Consider the following 20549-nt stretch of genomic DNA (forward strand, 5'->3'; position numbering starts at 1 on the left):
CAACCTATATTCTAGATATTTAATGCTCACACTGATGTAGTTTTTAGTAAAAAAAAAAAAAAATAAAAAATAAAATAATCACTCATTTTGAATTGAATTTTGCATTTAAAAAAAAAGCTGGGATGGGGGCACTGTGTTACATCACCTTTCCTTTTAACAACACTCAATAAGCATTTGGGACCAGGATACTAAATTGTTGAAGCTTTGTCAGTGGAATTATTTCCCATTCTTGGTTGATTTTCAGTTTCAGTTGTTCAACAGTGTCAGGGCTCTCTGTTGTTGTATTTTGTGCTTCATAATGCACCATACATCGTCAATGGGAGACAGGTCTGGACTGCAGGCAGGCCAGTCTAGTGCCCACATTCTTTTACTACGGAGCCACGCTGTTGTAAAACATGCAGAATGTGGCTTGGTATTGTCTTGCTGAAATAAGCAGAGAGGTCCCTGAAAAAAATAAACTACAAAACCTGTACCTTTTAGCATCAATGGTGCCTTCATAGATGTGCAAGTTACCTATACCATGGGCACTACCATCACAGATGCTGGCGTTTGAACATCGCATTGATAACTTCTCCTCTTTGGGCCAAATGACATGACATCCATCATTTCCAAAAATAATTTAAAGTGTGAAGACCACAGCACACTTTTACACTTTGTGTCAGTACATCTCAGAGAAGCCGGCGGCATTTCTGGATGTTGTTGATATATGGCTTTCACTTTGCATGGTCGAGTTTAAACTTGCATTTGCAGTTAACTGTAGTAAGTGACAATGGTTTTCTGAAGTGTTCCTGAGCCCACATGGCAATATCCTTTACACAATGAGGCTGTTTTCTAATGCAGCGCAGCCTGAGGGATCAAAGGTCACCAGGTCTCTGAATCGTTCGATGATATTACGGACAGTAGATGATCGTAGATGATGAAATCCCCAAATTCCTTGTAATTGTACAATGCGAAGCGGTGCCCTTAAATTGTTGGACTATTTAGTCACGCAGTTGTTCACAAAGTGGCTCGCCCAATCCTTGCTTGTGAACAACTGAGCCTTTCAGGGATGCTCCTTTCAATAGGTGAGTTCATACCCAATCATGACACTCATCTATTTCCAGTGAACATGTTTACCTGTGGAATGTTCCAAACAGGTGGTTTTTGAGCCTTTCTCAACTTTTGATGACCCCGTCCCAGCTTTTTTGGGACACGTTTCATTCAGGCTTCAAATTAAAAATGAAAGAATATTTGCAAAAAACAATAACGTTCATCAGTTTGAACATTAAATCTTTTGTAGTGTATTAATTTGAATGTTGAAAAAGATTCGCAATCATTGTCTTCTGTTGATCACTGATGGTGAAGTGGTGACAATGAATGGATGTATTCTGTTTTTATTTAGATTTTATACAACGTCCCAAATTGGTGCAGGCAGCGTGAGTTCAGTTCCCACCCACACCTGATGGTGTGCATGTGAGCGTGAGTGGTTGTGCGTGTCTATATGTGCCCTGCAGCTGACTGGCAACCAGTTCAGGGTGTAGTCTGCCTTTCCCCTGAAGTAGGCTGCAATAGGCTCCAGAACCATGCGACCCTGAACAGGATAAGTGGTATTGACGAGGGATGGACACATTCATTGGAATTGGCATAATTTGGTATAAGGTTGGATAAAAACTATCCATCCATCGATCAATTTTCTGTACCGCTTATCCTAACTAGGGTCGGGGGCGTGCTGGAGTCTTTTAAAGGTAACTTTGAGGAGAGGCGGGGTACGCCCTGAACTGGTCGCCAGCCAATCACAGGGCACATAAACAAACAACCATTCGCACTCACATTCACACTTACGGGCAATTTGGAGACTCCAATCAACCTAACACGCATGTTTTGGGGATGTGGGTGGAAACCGGAGTACCCGGAGAAAACCCATGCAGGCGCGGGGAGAACATGTGAACTCCACACTGGCGGGGCCGGGATTTGAACATCGGTCCTAAAAACTAATACACTGGAATTAGTGGACAACAGGTCAGCATTCATTTGTCTCTTTCACACAGAGATTGAGCTGAAGTGGTGAATCAGAGGCACAATGTAGTGACTTAAGTGCCGGCGTCTGATGTGATGTATAAAATATTTCCAACTGTGACAATTGTTCCTAACAGCCTGTTGTGGCTTCCACTATTCCTTATCACACAGTTTCTGTTATGACCCTAACACTATCTCACAACCCGGCAAATCTGAAGGTTGACTTCCACACACTGTGTTAGTGATGTTCAGAAAGAACAGCGACCCAGGAAAAAAGGTGGAAAATAGGCGGCGTGAAAGCAGCTATTGAGTACACACATACACACATCTTGTGTTAGGCAGTGCTAATTTAATGCAGGGTGCAACTAGGTATCCATTTAATACAGGGATGGGTGAAATTGGTGGAGTAGCACACACAGGCCTATACAGAGTCACAACCAAGCCCTTAATGAAAACTGACTTATTTGACTTTCGTTGACATTGCTCAACCAGTGGCAGTAGACCTCTAATTATTTTGGTTTAGCCCTTTGGAACACACGAGGGCTTGTTTTGAACAGAAGATGCATTTACATGGCATGTTGGTTAACATCATTGGGCCACACAGAAGTGGGTAAGCTCTTTGGGTTTAACACTGTGGTAGATATGACTGCATGTGCAGCCGATGACAAAGCCAAGCCAAGTAGCTTCTGACAGTTAGAGGACATTGTGTTTGATTTCATGAGCTACTCTTCCAATTTGCACTCAGATGTTTACTTTTGATTTACATTAGAATATTCAAAATATTGCTTCGAATGTCATGTTTATCTATCGTCACTGCAGATGGGATTGTCATGCATGGCTGCCACTGATTCTGAATCATAGTGAGTTGTTTTTATATAGGATCTGTCAGCTAGCAGATACACTTCGACCTCTCTAAAAGTTGCAATCACCATTTCAAATAGGAGAGACCATTTATATGCGGAATTGGGAGAAAGTTACTCCTTTCACAATATTAAAGAACAACAGTTAATTTTAGAACATAAGGGTAGTGCAATTTTCCCCACAAAAGTGATTTAAAAAAAAAAAAATTCCTAAAACTGTCAGTATGACCTGACAGGAGTGCATTAGTAAAATGATCTGTAAAAACACAGCCTTCTCTGGCCCCATCTTATAATTCTAATTAGATTTTTAAGAAAACACCGCGCCACAGTACAGTATAGTGAGAGTAATAAAAATGGTGCATTCAAATAATGCTTTTTTTTTTTCTCCTTTTTTTTTTTTTAACCTGTCCTGTTCATCTGCATGGCCATGCAGAATGGTGGATCTGTATGCCCTTTGTGCTGGAACAAGTTTGGTGTGCAACAGGGGAGTTTGAAATAGCAGTCAATTCTACAGGAGCGGTGCACTGAAGAAAAGAAAGTGAATTCCTTTTTGTATGATTTTTTTATTCACCGAGTCCAAAACCGTGCATACTGTCTATTCATCTAATATTCGGGAAAACTGTGATTGTTTGGTGTTTTTTGAATTGAGCGATCTATGGATGGCTTCAGTGCTATATAAAAATCGCCACCTTTCATAATTGTTGAATTAACGGACAAATTGGTCAGATGTGAAAAAAGTGTGTGAATAAAAGCTGGACGTATACATGAACTTTAACATTCAAATCAATTTAAACACTGCAAACTCCTATTCAGCCTGAATGATACACTATTGCCTCCTTGAAAAGAGCTTAAAGGATCAGAAAAACAAGTTGAAAAGTTTGACTCGTACACTCAATCAGTCTGAAAAAGAAGAAAGGGGATGAGTTGAGGGGGCGTCAGGGAACAGTGATGAAGCAGGGATCTTCTGGTTGAAATAGCCAGTGGTCAGAGCGTACAAAGACTTGCATGACAGCTGGGATTTGGCAATGATCAATGCAAACTAGAACTAGTAGACATTCCAACAGCTTCTTCCCTCTTGCGATCAACTTCTTAAACACCTACCCTATAATTCCATTACAACAAGCTGGCAATTTTTTGACTTGAGTTCGTTGTTACATTTCTGTGGGGCCAATTATGTATTACTCGTGCACTCACTGTGGTTGTCTCGCCATGCTGCACTATTTGCATATACTGGCCACTCGTGCCAGAGTAGAATCTGCTCCATTTGCACACTGATTGAGGAGTATCTGTAACATTTGCACAACCAACATTGTCCCAGATGATCGCACTACTCGTCACTTTAAACCGCATACACTCCTTGAAGTCTCGCGCCCTTTGCACAATGGTCATTTCACCGGACTATTGCAATATTAGTCATTCGCACTGCTCTAAGTGCTAGAGGACTCTGCATCTTTTTGCACAATTGTTTTTTGTCAATGTCTGTATGTCTCCAATGTGTTCTGTAAATTGACTGTCTGTTGTACTAGAGCGGCTCCAACTATCGGAGACAAATTCCTTGTGTGTTTTGGACATACTTGGCAAATAAAGATGATTCTGATTCTGATTCTGATGAATAACCTCAGTGTTCCCCGATACACGTTTTTACCTTTAGCTGTAAACATGCTGAATTATGTGATGCGATCACAAGGGCAGCAAGCGTAGAGTCAACAAGGTTATAAGATTTCGAGATGTGTGACTCCGGATGCCCTTCGGCCATGCTGCAAGTGTACAACTGATGTGAATGCTTCATTAAAGATCACAGACCACACAACATGACTGCATCACATGCTGTGGGGTAAAAAAAAAAAAAAAGAAAAAAGAAAAAGAAATTAAATGAAATGATGAAAATGATATTCTGTATCGTGATTACTATACTATACTATACTATGATTTACGCATTCACTGAATGAAAGTAGACACAATCTAATCAAATCCAAAACAAGCACTGCTGTAACCCACAAAAATCAGCCTGAAGATACATTTTGATTGAGACTGTGAAATGATTTCATCTGATTTAAAAGCACTCAGTGGTATGGAACGGCACTTCTTCAGAATAATATTTTAATATTTTGATTAGATTATCTAGTTTTCCGGGGCTAAATGTTAGATACAGCTCTCGGTGTGATGTAATGCAAATCGACACCACTGCAAACTAAAACCACAATAATATATTGTTAAATGAATACCTCTCTGACATGGTCATTTAAACTGAACATTATTATTATAAAGGGAATTTTTAATACAGATTCTGTACTGAATCTCATTATTAGTTTTACACATATCAGAACCTCAGAAGCTACAATTATAATGTCTAATGTAAAAGTGTACCTGTTCAATACAATGCAAGTGACTTCCTTTCAGTGCCTTGAGCAATCAAATTTGTTGAAAAACTAATCGCGTGTCGGCAAAAGTGGTCACAAACACGTTGATTAAGCATGTCCCTCTTGGGACAAAACAATGAGATCCTGCACTTTATGGCCTGGAAACATGCATACATCAAGTGAAAGGGGATCCGTTTTTACACACAGCGTCTTCACCACATGATTACCAAACAGAAAAAAGGACATGGCTTCGCCATGATGCAGCAGATAACAGTACAGACCTTGGCAAGCTCTGCCTTGTCAGACGTGATCAGCATTCCTTTTTTGTTGTCATTTGCTGGATGTCTGACATATGTTGACAAATTCTTTCGCCTGGAACGATTTCGAGGAAGTCGAGGCGTTCAAGACGATGTATTCAAACATCACGTTACTCACCCCTCTTGAAGATGTTCACACCTATCGAATAGCAGAGGTGGGTAGTAACATGTTACGTTTACTCCGTTACATTTAACTCAAGTAACATTTTGGATAAATTGTACTTGTTGGAGTAGTTTGAATGCAGCATACATTTTGCTTTTACTTGGGTATTTGTGTGAAGAAGAATCAATACTTTTACTCCGTTACAGTGATCGACATGCCGCTCGCTACTTTTGTTTATCCATTTGTGCGTGTGCGATCTATTTTTAGACTTCACCTTTTTTTTCAGCCCACTTCTAACTTGAGAAAACACCGTGCAGGAAGTTGAAGATGTCTCTCTCTCTCTCTCTTTCTCTGTCTCTCTCACACATGCTCAAACACACACACACACACACATATACACGCACACACACACACATTTACACGCACACACACACAAGCACGCACACACTCAATAAGTCTGGTCAGTAAACAGTTTCTTCATTCAGTCATTTAAGTGAATAAAGCAAATAATGTTTCTGGAGGACCCAATGCAAGTGTTGTTGGTTTTTGGGCAATTACAAATTAAAATGGTGGCAGGTGTTTGTGGACTCCCATATATTATTATTTTATTTGATGTTCATGCGCTGATTTACATTTTTTTTCCCAAATCAGAAGTTACTCACAAGTTGCTCTTTACTTGAGTAGTTTTTTCATTAAGTACTTTCTTACTCTTACTCAAGTGGATATTTGGAGGATTATGTTTTACTTTTACTTGAGTCATATTATTCTGAAGTAACAGTACCTCTACTTGAGTACAACAATTGGCTACTCTACCCACCTGTGTCTAATAGGAACTTTGAAGTGTCTGGAACACGTAGATAATAGACGGGCCATTTGCACAAGAAGGAAACTGGTTATTTTGGCTTATTAATTGGCTTATTAATAATACAGTAGGACTTTGGCTGATAATTGCTGACCAAAGTCATTCAGATATCTAAAAAAAAAAAAAGAGGTCTTTAAAAAAAAGGGGGAGTTAATTTTGACCACATATTTGTTTTCTGTACTGTACATAAACTGAAAAAAATAAATATGTTGGCAAAAACAATTCAATCATTGTCGTGTAAATGTGGAGTCACGATTATCCTTTTCTGCTCACATTCACTAAGTTTAAACGTATGTCATCCCTTCACAATACGACACTGCATTTCTGTAATTATACAGCCTTACGGCTTATATTAAATCATTTGAATATACAAAATGTATTAGCGCAACAGTGAAAAGAACAAAAAATCTGAGAGAGTGAATATCAAAATTGTGACACAAATGTAAATTTGAGACCAGATCTTTTTTCTTGTCATTCTGTGAGTTTTCCTCTGGTATTATTTTATTCATTGGATACAATTATGCAAGGTAGGGGTTATTATGAATAACTGGTGGAATAAACAATTGCATTGATGTCACATTTACATCGTGAGCCCAACATGTGTCCGTGCATGAGCAAGGGTACCATGCTTCCACCCACCTCTGCCATCCGAGCATGCTGGAGCACAGCATTGAGTGTTCACACTAGTCAAATAATCTGGACTTTGTGTGTTAAGCGGGCCTAAGCATGGTCTGGATGGCCTGGTATGTGTGCGCCCAGAGTCAGAAAAACTCTGTTGATCCATCCAAGTCTGTGGATGCATTTATAGCATAGGTTAGCGTAGCAAATGTAACACTGAGAGGCAAACTACTTTACAGGAGTTGAAAGCAGACTAATGGACCAGGTCCTCACCATGCACTGCTGGCTCATTAGTTAGAGAGGAAATGCGTGAGGAACCACTCACCCGTGCTTGCAGTAACACAGATAAAGCTGCAGTTGTCATGAGCACAGAAGGACATTTAAGCAAAACACGAAATAGTTAAGCGGAATACTGCAGGTCTTCACAAAACTGCATTACATGCTTCTAACAATTTCATCAATAGCCGTGTATTGATAATTCAGGTCATTTGTTTTGATTGGAACATATCCTTGAGTTCCTATGAGACAAATATGCCCAGTGTACAGTATATTATCTCCCATGCATGGTTTAAAACACAGCGGAAAACTACGGCAAACATAAAAACCTAGAGACGCGTCTGGTAAAGCTGAATTGCAAAGTGTCTCTGAGATAGTCATGAGTCAATATGAGTTTAATAGAAATTTATTGTCACTGAAGTGTAATTTCATCTCCCATTCCCAATCCAAGTAGTGTCATAATACATAATACTATAAAGGACATTTTACTGTAGGCTGTATTTTTAGCTGACAGTATATCAATCAGTACACCTAATACCCAGGTATGTAAACAGGTGTGGATCGAAACATCTGTCTGTCAATGGAGACAGGAGTCGTGAATTAGACTGGATTGGTCACTAGCCAATAATTGACCACGTAGGGAAAGACAACCATTCACTCTCACATTCACACCAATGGGAATTGATCCCACTGGCTGCTGGAAAGTCAGCCGTGTGAATCAATATATCGTCAATGACCAATTCATCAGAACCCAACAAATATACAGTCCACATAATGGCATGAATACTACTCAAACTGTGGGATTACATTGGTCATCTCACTTACCCGTCAGTCGGCTTTCCCAAACGTTTTTGTTGATCATATCTAAGGCTTTCGAGCTAGAGGATGTGTTGTGGCCACTGAAGGTCCTCTGCAGCAGGAGCATCCTGATGGAGCGAGACATGCTGCTGACACCGCCAACAGATCAGCTTGATTTAACTCAAAACTGACTCCAACCTATTTTTCCTCACCTATTTTCGTTGCCGATCAGATCGATTTGTGCACCTTCCAAAAGCTTGCATCTATACTACTTCGAGCCTTCTTCTGCGTGGATGATCGTCTAAAATATAAATTGGCTACCTAGACTCTCCAGAACGCTGCCCTTTTTTTTTTTTTTTTTTTGTACAGGTTTCTGCCTCGTCCTGGCTCTCACTCTGCTCTGTTCCAGTCTGGACTGTACACTCCCATCTGCTGCAGCAAGCTTCAATGCGGTAACTGCTGGGACACATCCAGCCAGTGCCGCAATACTCTCATATTCTATTCTCTCCAGTGTGTGTGTGTTTGTGTGTGTGCGTGTGTGAATATACTTTAAGTGTGAGCGTGAGTAAGTGCTTTCTGACTCAAGCTTCAGTGGTCACGGCGCATATCTGAGTGCTTTAGAGGCACAACTAAGGTCTCGCATCACAGTTCTATCCATTTACCTTGCCAGCTGTGGTCGTTTTTTGGTTGGCTACACATAATTGGCAAGCTTAGACGTATACCTGTACAGCACGGCAAATTGTCCATTTGGGCACACCAGGGCAAGAGAGGGGGTTAATTCATATTGACCATTGGTTCTTACAAGATAGAGCAAGCTAGTTTGAGAGTATCTGAAGTTTTTTTTGTAAAGTGGCTGTTTTAGTATTTTATACTTTTGTGGATGGAGGATTTAACTACAATTCTTCTTATGGAGTCCTAGGCATCCAGTAGCATCTACGTGTGGCCATCCAGAGCATTTTTACAAAACATTTTTAAAGATGTTTGGAGAAAACTTTACATTGCCCCATACAAGACATTAGCTATATATTTCTAAATCTAGGTCAGATCTGAACCAACCTTAACCATAAATAGTGCCTAAAATGCTCAATGGAGAAAAACTTTAGCTGGCTTTCCCAAAAAAGAAACACTACAGAAATCACAGGGTTAAATAGAATAAATAAAATAAAAATAAATAGGAATAAAATAAAACGATTGTAGCATATAATGCATCAGAGTAGCCAATGATCACTTTGTCAGTCTGTCAGTCATGGACAATGCCTTGAGTGTGTTCAAAGCATGCAGAAAGGCTTTTTGGGTGTTTTTTTTTTTTTTTTGTACTATTATAAAAAAAGAAGACATGCAATGTAAAACAGTTTTGCAAATAGGCCAAAGAATCTTAATTTGACTCATCACCAATTGCACCTTATTGTAGACAAGACTAATGCATTATTATGAAATTGAAGAAAATATCAACAACACATCTCAAAACTCAAATATCAAATTGCTTATTAGATGCTACCGCTACTACTTCGATATTACAAATCACCTCCTTCGAAACCCATTCATTTATTTAACTTGTTCCAGTGAGTATTACAAAAGTTGAGAAGAATAATAGAATGAAATGAGTTTATTTTGTTGCTGCATGGGACCAACAGGAAGTTAGCGCTGTCTCAAATTCTCCGCTCACGTTGATAACATTACAACAGCTTAACATCCAGTGCCCACAGAATATATTTTATAACTAATACAAGAACGTAATGACTCTGATATTGTGACACTGGAATGATAATTTCTGCTTTTCATTTTGACTAAAAATGTTAAAGGACCTATAGCATCCTCCAGATGGCCTATACTTCACTATCAAGTACTCTATGTATTCTTTTTCTCAAGAAAATGAAACTGGCAGTCATTTCCAATAATAGCAATCTGTATTGGAGCAGTGGCACGGTGGCCGACTGGTAAGAGCGTCAGCCTCACAGTTCTGAGGACCCGGGTTCAATCCCCGGCCCCGCCTGTGTGGAGTTTGCATGTTCTCCCCGTGCCTGCGTGGGTTTTCTCCGGGCACTCCGGTTTCCTCCCACATCCCAAAAACATGCATGAATTGGAGACTCTAAATTGCCCGTAGGTGTGACTGTGAGTGCGAATGGTTGTTTGTTTGTATGTGCCCTGCGATTGGCTGGCAACCAGTTCAGGGTGTACCCCGCCTCCTGCCCGATGACAGCTGGGATAGGCTCCAGCACGCCCGCGGCCCGAGTGAGGAGAAGCGGCTCAGAAAATGGATGGATGGATGTATTGGAGCAATCGGCAAATAATTCATTGCCCTGGGAATACTCCTTTTTTGACACGCCACCATGTCTTGGTGTGACGTTAACAACAGAACTGGAGCCCAAATTCGCTGCATAGCCGGTGTGGACAAAGGAATGTACTCTACTAAAAAGTGGCAGTATTTGCTCATATTTTATATATTGTCACTCTTGAGCAGAATCCCTCTACCTCCAAAATGACAACGTTTCAGGAAAAAAAAAAATAATAATAAAAGAAAAAGACTTTTTGCTTGTTCCCAAACACCACTTTGTTTAAGTTGGTATTATATTATATTATTGCTATCATATACTTATAGATACTATATACTATACTACATATACTACATCAACACAGCACCACCTCAAAATTATGTTCAATTGGTAATTTAATATACAAAAAAAGAAGAAAAAAAGAAAAAAGAAAGAAATAACAAATTTTTTACACTGTCATTGATTACGGTGCTGGGCGCCTTTACAAGCTTCGGTCATGCCAAGCTATCATATTTCGTTACACACGCACGTCAGCACAACAGCACCCCAAAATTGTGTTCAATCGCTAATTTACATGCTAACAAATTTATTACATTGTCATTCATTAAAAAGGTACAAACATGGCGCAGGGTGCCAGCCGTGCACATTATTGTCTGCCGCGGTCACATGATGCCAGTGACTATAAAAAAATACTTTTACTTCACAAAAGCAAATGCCTGTGTTATGTCATCTTCCCAAACTCTTTTTCGAATACAACAATGAGCTGACTAAACCAGTGCATAAGTATACAGTATAGGCGGAAAGGAGTCTGCATGAACTTACCTCATGTTTCATGGTGCTTCAATTCGCAACGAAGCATAAAAGCAATTGATTTTTACAAAACAAGCCTACTCAAATGTATCTAACCTCACTATCTTCACTCGCTATTGTCTTAAACCACTTTAACACTTTCGATTGGTTAATATTGTGTACAAATAACAGACAAAGTGGGGGCAGACAATCGATTTGTGAAGCAACCAAGAACACGTGCTAATATAAGGGAATGCACTCGGCTTCTGTCACTGACGTCAGCTGGCTGACGCACGTTTCGACCTAAATGTGAGCGGGCCGAAATCTGGTTGAAAATCAAATATGTCATCCAAAAAAAGCCTAAAATTACTACCGAGTCTATTTTGGGGGGTATTTTTTTGTTTTGTTTCGCAGACATCGTTTTTAAATTTAGAACTAAAGAAGAAGTGGTACTGTTCACAGTATTAGATAGGTCCTCTAAGGAGCTGTTTTGTCAAAAATATATAGTTTTTTGATCGTGTGATCGATATTTGTTTGTCTGCCATGTTGGAGGTCGAGATCGTGAGCATACGGTAGTCTTGAAATGGAAAGACGAGTGCACCGACTTATGTTTGTCTTTCTTTGTTCGTTTTTTCCCCCTCTGTATAACGTTAATCAGTTAATATCAGCTATGTTTTAAATTTGCATGAGGTAGAAATCTCGAGAAACATTGGATATGTTAACCACATTGCATCAGCCATTTTATTAATTGCTGATACATCAGGAAAAAAAGTGCTTTAAAAAATTCAATTTTGACAAACAAAATTGTATTAAGATAGACCGTGTTCATATGAATAAATTGGTTATATAATATGCTAGCCATTGGCTGAATGTGTGGGTTTATTGTGCATGTAACTGAGTTGTATGCACTGTTCACAATGTCCTCAATTGCATTCCCCACTAAGCACTAACACATTCAAGCAAGAAAACCAAGCACTCCTGCTGATTGCTCTAGCAAGTGAAGGTAATGTACCCGACACTGGCTTATTGCAGTCTGCTGATGGCATCATGCTCATCACGGCCAATTGACTTTATGGCCCCTTCTGGTTTGCTGACACTGATAAGGTTGTATTCCCACGTTTGCCATTCGCTGTCCTGTATGTGCTTTTGCAATTTTGAATTTAAACCATTCAAATAGGAGCAGGATGCAGGTAAACAAACATGCAGGAAAAGACACATTTTACACAGAGACACACATTTTACCAAGCTCCCTCAAACATGTCTTCAAATTACTTGACATGAACCAAATTACCATTTTTTTTTACCCAATAAACACCCTCCATCTGTGTGTATGTATGTTATTAAACTATGCTACCGAACGTTACATTTTTTTAAAATTATGTTAAGTAAAGATGAAGCAAGCTGTTCGGCCCCTGAGGCAGCCAAGTAGGCCCATACCATGATAGTCGCGCCACCATGCTTCAACGTTAGGATAAGGTTGTGACGTTGGTGTGCTCTGCCATTTTTCCTCCATGCATGGCGTTGCGTGTTCCTCGAAACCAATTCTACTTTGGTTTCATCTGTCCACAGAATATTTAGCCAGTACTGCTGTGGAACATCCATGCGCTCTGTAGCAAACGTCAAACGTGCAGGAAAGTTTTCCTGGGACAGCAACACCATCCTCCTTGATCTTCTCCAATGAAGCCCATTCTTGTTTAATGTTTTACGTGTGGTAGATTTTTTGACAGAGATGTTGACATTTTTCAGTGACTTCTGTAAGTCTTCAGCTGACACTCTAGGTTTAAGTATTTATTTTTATTTACCTAATTGAGCATTGTACGCTGTGCTCTTACAGTGGTCTTTACAGGATGGCCACTCCTTGGAAGAAAAGCAACTGTGCCAAACTTTCTACATTTAAGATCATTTGTCTACCCGGGGACTGATGAACATCAAATACCTTTAGAGATACTTTTGGAACCTCTTCAAACTTTATACAAGTCAAGTCATTCTTAATTGTAGGTTTTCTGAGAGCTCTTTTGAGCGAGGCACGGTACACATCAGACAATGCTTCTTGACAAGAGACAATTCTAAACTGGTGTGTGTTTTCGAGTGGCCACAGCAGCTTTCAGGCACACCTCCAATTTTCTTCATCGATTGGACTCCAGGTTGCCTCACACCTGACTCTTGGAGAATCAGTCAAGATTTAAGAGTGTATCCTGAAAATTCAGGGGGAGTTAAAGGAACTAGTCCAAATACAATGTTGCGTATTAATTTTGTCCATACAGTTTAACTGTGGATAAACTAAGTGTAATGATGATAAAGGGGATATTAGCTGGACATGTGTAAAGGGTACTTAACAACATACTGACCGGGAATAAAAACCAGGGCAGTGGGTGTTCCTCCACAGACTTCAAACAGTGTGTAGAATTTATATCGAGTGCATATCATTAAAAACAATAGACTGCACTCTATTATTTACAGGACAGCCAAAAATGTGTCAGTATGCTGAAGCATGGACAGTATACAGTATGTAGGTGTGTGTGCCTGAACGTGACTGAATTGTTTACAAGCTCCTTTGATGGTACTGTCTTCGATCAAACCTAGCCCTCAATCACTCAAACTAACTTTATAACAGTCCCACTACATCTGTTTGATAACCTGACAGTCATCTGGGCAACAAAAATCATGCATGAATCAACATATCAGACAACCCAACAATGTCAGATGAGAAAAAAAACAGAATGTTTCTCACATACTGCTTCATGTCAGTCTCCTCGTCAGTGGACTGCATTACTCCTCCTTGTAATGCAAATGTACAACCACCTTAAAAGCTTGTTTTAAAAATACAACATTTATCATCATTATGATCATCATCAAATTAGTGGTTGTATAATTAAATAATAATCATTCATTCATTCATCTTCCGTACTGCTTATCCTCACTAGGGTCACGGGTGTGCTGGAGCCTATCTCAGCTGACTCTAGGCGAGAGGCGGGGTACAACCTGAACTGGCCGCCAGCCAATCGCAGGGCACATACTGTATAAACAAACAACCATGCACACGCACGTTCACCCCTAAGGGCAATTTAGAGTCTTCGGTTTACCTTCTATGCATGTTTTTGGAATGTGGGAGGAAACTGGAGTGAACCCGCGCAGGCACGGTGAGAACATGGAAACTCCACACAGGCGAGGCCGGATTTGAACCCGGGTCCTCAGAACTGTGAGGCTGATAAGCTAACCACTCTCCCAACATGCCGCCTAAAATAATCATATTAAGATAAAGGTGACTTGTCTAAAATATGGGGTGCCGTATGTAAAGTTGCTTACGACAAAAATAACACCAACATTTTGTCACATTTAGCTTCAAAACATGTTTAAAAAAACTGGTGAATTTTCGATTCACTTTTCTGCACGTTTACAGCAATATTTGTCAACCTTATAGTTGACTCCAAATATTAAATGTTACACCTAAATCTCAATTCAAATTGTTTAAATATATATATTTAAATGTTAAATATTAAAAAAAATATATTTCTTTAAAATATTTAAATGTTTTAAATGCACAACCCCAATTCCAATGAAGTTGGGACGTTGTGTTAAACATCAAGAAAAACAGAATACAATGATTTGCAAATCATGTTCAACCTATATTGAATTGAATACACTACAAAGACAAAATATTGAATGTTCAAACTGATAAAATTTATTGTTTTTAGCAAATAATCATTAATTTGTAATTTTATGGCTGCAACGCGTTCCAAAAAAGCTGGGACAGGTGGCAAAAAAGACTGAGAAAGTTGAGGAATGCTCATCAAAAACCTGTTTGGAACATCCCACAGGTGAGCAGGCTAATTGGCAACAGGTGGGTGTCATGATTGGGTCATTCAATGTCCCAACTTCATTGGAATTGGGGTTGTAACTCTACATATAAATATTAATGTTAAATTCTAAATGTAAGTGTTTCGGGTCGAACTAAATTTTGACCTAATATGCAAATCCACACTGCCAAGAAACGGAAGTACCAAAATAAAAGCTGTGTGTTTGTCGTGTCAGCTCACAAGATAAAATGTTTTAAGAAATTAATAAAAAACAACTTACACAAGAAAATGGGCCCATAGAAATATACGATCACTACCGGAAATAAGAAACCAGTTGATGGAAAGTTTATTTGACGAGTACTTTGTCACATGGAAGTTGCGGGGCGGGAGCCGGGGAAACAGGGGGAAGAAAAGAGAACCAGCTCGAGACGGGTGCTTCTTACTGGCCTGCCCGTCCCAGAGTGGGGGTGAGGGGAGAAAAAAAAAAAAAAAGGACTGTTGCTGCTGCTGTGGTTCTTTCTTTCAACCGGGCATTTCAGGATATAATATATAAATCACAACATTTTTCCCAGTTCAATAAACATATTGCTAGGAAAGATATAACCAATGACATTCCAAAACTGCTTCAGAGATGGTTTAGTTGAAATTCTGGCAGTCAAGAACGCTGGCTTCCTGTTGTAAATTCCCCATGTGGTTTGGTTTCCTTCTAAGAGGGCCAGTGAAGCACAGACAGATGCCCAAAAGGGGTCTCAAATGCAATCCATGGGAAACGGGAGGAGGAACAAAGAGGTTCCTGGGGATTTTAACTCCAGTAAGGATTGCATCTGCATACGTATTTACTGCTGGTTGAAGTGTGAAATATAAATGTAATGCGTACAGTACCAGTCTCCACACAGGAAGCGAAGGGAGCGAAAGAGAGGGGGCTAGTAGTGTTTTGGCGGGTGGGCTGTTACACTGACAAGGAAAGCCTGGAATGTGACCTTGCACAAAGACTCTTGTGCTATTTATGGATATGTGGCAAAAAAAAGTAGGATAAGGCAGTCTCAAAAATCAGGAACAGTAACAGAAAAAGAAACACCAGTCACAAGCTAATTTGGACTTGGCTTTGGGCTACTGGTGTTTATTTCCATCTTTCAACCCTCCAATGTCCTCAAAGGGCATGTTGCTGTAGGCTTTAAGCAAGGGCGAAGTAGAGTAGGTCAGAATTTGGGCAAAACAAAGCTGGATGTGTGAATGGTGATTGTTTTCGTTGTGATAGTCTAAACTGTGAAAAGTGGCAATTTCATGGATTCCAAATGACGCTGGCCGGGGCTGAAATGCTCGGTCACAAGATGAGCGGCTCAACTGCCGTGAAAGAACACGTTGTTTACTGAGGTAAACAGAATATAATTATCACATCGCTGTATCAATCCTATTAAAGTAGGTTTCGACGTTGGCCTTTTTATTTTCACTGACAAATTCACATCCTTGTGTTTTATATTTGCAGTAACAATGAGACAAAACAACATGTTGTAAATTTAAAGCAGAGTAGACAGGTGAATTTTGTTTGCGCTTAGATCAGACAAGCAAGATAGAACACGTTATTGTGTAATAATTAAGCGTTGCCGGGGAAATAATTTAGGGACAGAGCCAGACAAGCCATCGGCGCTAATTCCATACTTGATGTTGTAATGAGCTAATTGTTTACTGGAATTCAAATGGAGTGTTTCGTTTAAAATGAACCAATTGCACTGACAAATGAGTGAGTGAACTAACTACCAAATCTCCTTCTTTTGCAACATGATATTGATTCTCTGCTGCGCTGTGAGGAATGATGTATGAATTGACACGATTATCGCTTTGTCCAAATTGAAAACAAAATAACATGCAGATGTAAGCACAGCTGTCCTTATACAATGGAGATCGTATGAATGACATGTTCACCAGCGCTCTGCAAAGGCCCGGGAAGCTCCAGATGTAACAAGCCTTACGGGAACCCCATAAAAACCTCCACAACAACAGCGAGTTCACTTTTAACTCTAAAAGACACATCCTCTTTGGACACAGGAAAGACGTGACACTGACTGCACGCTTGAGTACACCCACAACTGCAGGGAGGACATTAAGTGGCAGAGCATAACGGGTGTGGGGCTGTTGGAGCTTCTTGCTGATCATTAAAGTGCCCCAGTTGTTACAGAGATATAAATTAACCATGAATGGACAAGTCTCTCATGGCGGCGCAACGGGAGCCTTTAGGGCATAGCGTGTGATGTAACACTGTCACAAACATGTCATTCCCAGGAACCTTAATGGTGATACAGAGGGGTCTTTGAAGTACCATAATGAACACTGGGCTTTGTGCTCTATCAAGGCCCCAAAAACTCCACCGACTTCCCGCATTAACCCCCCCCCCCCCCCCCCCCCCCCCCCGATATATTCCCCGTCACACAGAGGCAGCACTGATGCTTACATAACTTGCTTGGAGGAAGCCAGACGGATTTACATGAAGTAAAATTACAGAGAATGACAGACCTTTGGAAGTTTGCATGGTGCCTTTTGCAAACTTGAATTGTTAAAAAAAAAAGAAAAAGAAAAGAGGTTTGGACCTTTGACTATAAAGTCGGTGCTGTCATAAGAACCAACATAATCACAGCCGCTGCACATTTGCTGCGAGAGGCTTTCACAGCAAGTGGCAGTAATTACAAGGCGAGACGTAGCAATAGTGAGTGAGGACTCCCAGCAGGCTTTGCAACAGCGGGGGGCAATATGAAAGCCTCGTCCCCAAGTCACACCAACTCGACAACAATGTTTACTAAAGGCCTGAGGACATGGTGGGATATTTAATGAACACTGACCACCACCAGCCGCTCGTCCGTTCATCCGTAGTTTTGTCTACCTGGTGCAATAGCACCAGACTGCTGGCTGAGAGAGTGGAGCCAGAGAGGCGGGAGACAGAGAGGTATTGTCCTTATGGTTGATTGGTTCATAAAGTGGATAACATGAAGCATTACGAGATATTGACAAAAGAGAAGGCACTGAAGGCCATTCATCTGCAGGAAGTCAGATGCTTTGATTAATTGCGAGTCTACTAGTGAACAAATTCTCCATGAATCCCTTGAGCTGATGATTTGTAGCTGCAGTTAATACAGATACAGTGGAACGTCTGACGTGGAATGCCCTCGATCTTGTATACTAATTTGTAATTCGACCAACATTTTGGGGAACATTTTGCCTGTGAAGTCGCACAGAGACGTCCTCCAATCATCGTGCCTCACTGCATGCAAGACGTCAGCATATCTTTTCAGAATTATGCATAGTGAACACAGGAATTTCCAAAGCTTACATACAAAAAACATGATGGATGTGGGAGCTTTGATATACTTCACCTTCTGTTCATTAAACATGCTAAAACCAATGGAGGTCATGATATGCGAAGCACACAAAAGCAAGCATCTCAGTTTTGCGTTTTCGGCGACGAAGCAAATAGTGTGTGGACCTAACTCTCTTTTGTAATATGAGGGCCACGTGTAATTATTATTATTTTTTTTACAATATGCTATGGGCCAGACTTTCGATACCCCTGATCTAAAGGGCTGATTGCACATGTGCATTGTACTCTTGTGTTTATAGGGTTCTTGGTGATACTACCACATTACCGCCTTTTCTAACAGACAAACAAAGGTAATACCAGATACTATTTGTAGTATTAACGATGTACCATACACAGCTCGACACAACAAAGTGGTGACTGAAAACATTGCCTCGACACTTAAATATGTTTAAATTAGAAAGAATTGTTTTTGGAGCGCCCTCTGACTGAATGGTCAACAGTCCAGTCCCCTGTATGTACTTTTCCTTTCACGAAGTCAACTTGGATCGACTTCAGGTCCCCGTAACTATGAACAGGATAAGCAGTATAGAAAATGGATGGAAGAATGGTTGTTGGACAAGCAGGAAGAATTGTATTCGACTTTTTCAATCCTGACTGAAACGCACAAGTGACTGAGTAAGATTTGACTGGAATGGGTAAACAAATGCAGGTCAAATGTTTTGGGCATCAGGCTCGACAACCAGTCTGGCTCTTATCTCGGAAAGGCGACAGGCTAGATGGTCCGCTAGATGGGTCCGGGTCCTTATCAAGACTAACATCAAGCGAGTCATTGGACCAGATCCTGTTCCCCTTCATTCCCTCCTTCCCTCTCTTGCACCACGCCGATTACTGAACAATGATATCAGGAAATGTACTGCAAATCCTCATCACATGACAACAGATGGAGGTAGATCAGGACAATTGCAGACAATTATGTTTTGGCAACACTAAAGGCACTAAAAACATGTTATAACATATGAGAAACCACACCAAAGAGTGTGGCTATTTATTTGCAATCTGTGTATCAACAAACTTACCCGCTTTTGTCCTCTCTGGAACTGGAGTACTCTGAAAAAGAGAAGGGAAAAAACAATTTGATGCTATTCAACCAAATCCTGTTAAAATAAAAACATTGTGTAACTTCCAACACTAGGAAGAAAACACACTTTTTAAGAAAATGGTTTTAGCTACATAATGTAGCTAAATGCTGACACGCCTTCAGAATGGACAATGGATAAAAAAACAAATGCAGCTTCATATCCATATTTTTCTGTTACTATTAAACATCTACACGGTCACTAAACATAAGAGACTTCTCGACAAATATTGCATCATTAAGAGCCCAAGTACAGTAAGCTGTGCTCTGATTCATCGTTGACTCCAGACAGACAAAGGTAGTCCAGAGAGACTTGTCTGATAACATCATCATTCTCGGAATGTAATGGTTCATGCTTGGGATCAAAATAAATAAATAAATAAATACAAAAATAAAATCTGCATCAACGTAATGTTGAGGCAAAGAATAGAATTGTGCAGGCATGTTGTCGTTGGCTGTGTGTGTGTGTGTGTGCGTGTGTGTGTGTGTGTGTGTGTGTGGTGGGCATCAGTCATTTGGAATGCAGAGGTCTTTCTTGCCTCTGACATTTGACCCTGGGTTCCTTGGCTGACCCCCACACCCTGACCTGTTTTAATCCACCCTCCCCTGGAAGAGCTCAGACAAGGCAAGGAAAGAGAAGGTACATTTTCTGTGGCGTTTGTCCACTTTGTCTAATTTACCCCATTTGCACGGAAACTACAAAATGGATTTATCCTTCTGATAGTTATAACAAGAAAAAAACAACAAAACTAATCTCTCGTTCCATTTATTTATTTATTTTAAATGGCGTATTTAAGAGCGTTTACACAACAATGACCTGGTCCAAATGGGGATGTTTTTTTTGGTCTGTTTTGACAGTTTCAAAAAAACAGCTGATGTCTCAACGATCCCAGGTCACACTAATGACAAAATCTACTGACATTTGCATGCCAAGCCAGTAGTTGCCGATGGCAACACTCAGCACAAGCTCACCAACTGCTCCTCCAAGGAAAACCATCCTTTAAAAATCCTTGTGTATATTGGGTATGTGAATAAAGACTTTGTAAGTAATCTAAC

General features: G+C 40.2%; 1 protein-coding gene across 4 annotated transcripts in view; it reads right to left on the reverse strand.

The window, feature by feature from the left end:
* Positions 1-20549, reverse strand: part of dlc1 (DLC1 Rho GTPase activating protein) — a 96655-nt gene that overhangs the window by 51216 nt on the left and 24890 nt on the right. The window contains exons 1-2 of one of the 4 annotated variants that reach the window (XM_061680575.1): positions 8402-9175; positions 8217-8317 (exon numbers count right to left, since the gene is read on the reverse strand). In XM_061680575.1, the coding sequence (XP_061536559.1) occupies positions 8217-8316 (100 nt within the window). In that variant the 5' untranslated portion in view covers position 8317; positions 8402-9175. Of the gene's footprint in view, positions 1-8216; positions 9176-19434; positions 19466-20549 lie in introns of those variants that run through there. The other 3 variants (XM_061680574.1, XM_061680572.1, XM_061680573.1) reach the window with 3 other exon arrangements.

Source organism: Phycodurus eques, chromosome 6 (genome assembly GCF_024500275.1).
Source record: "Phycodurus eques isolate BA_2022a chromosome 6, UOR_Pequ_1.1, whole genome shotgun sequence".
In the NCBI taxonomy this organism is placed as follows: Eukaryota; Metazoa; Chordata; class Actinopteri; order Syngnathiformes; family Syngnathidae; genus Phycodurus; species Phycodurus eques.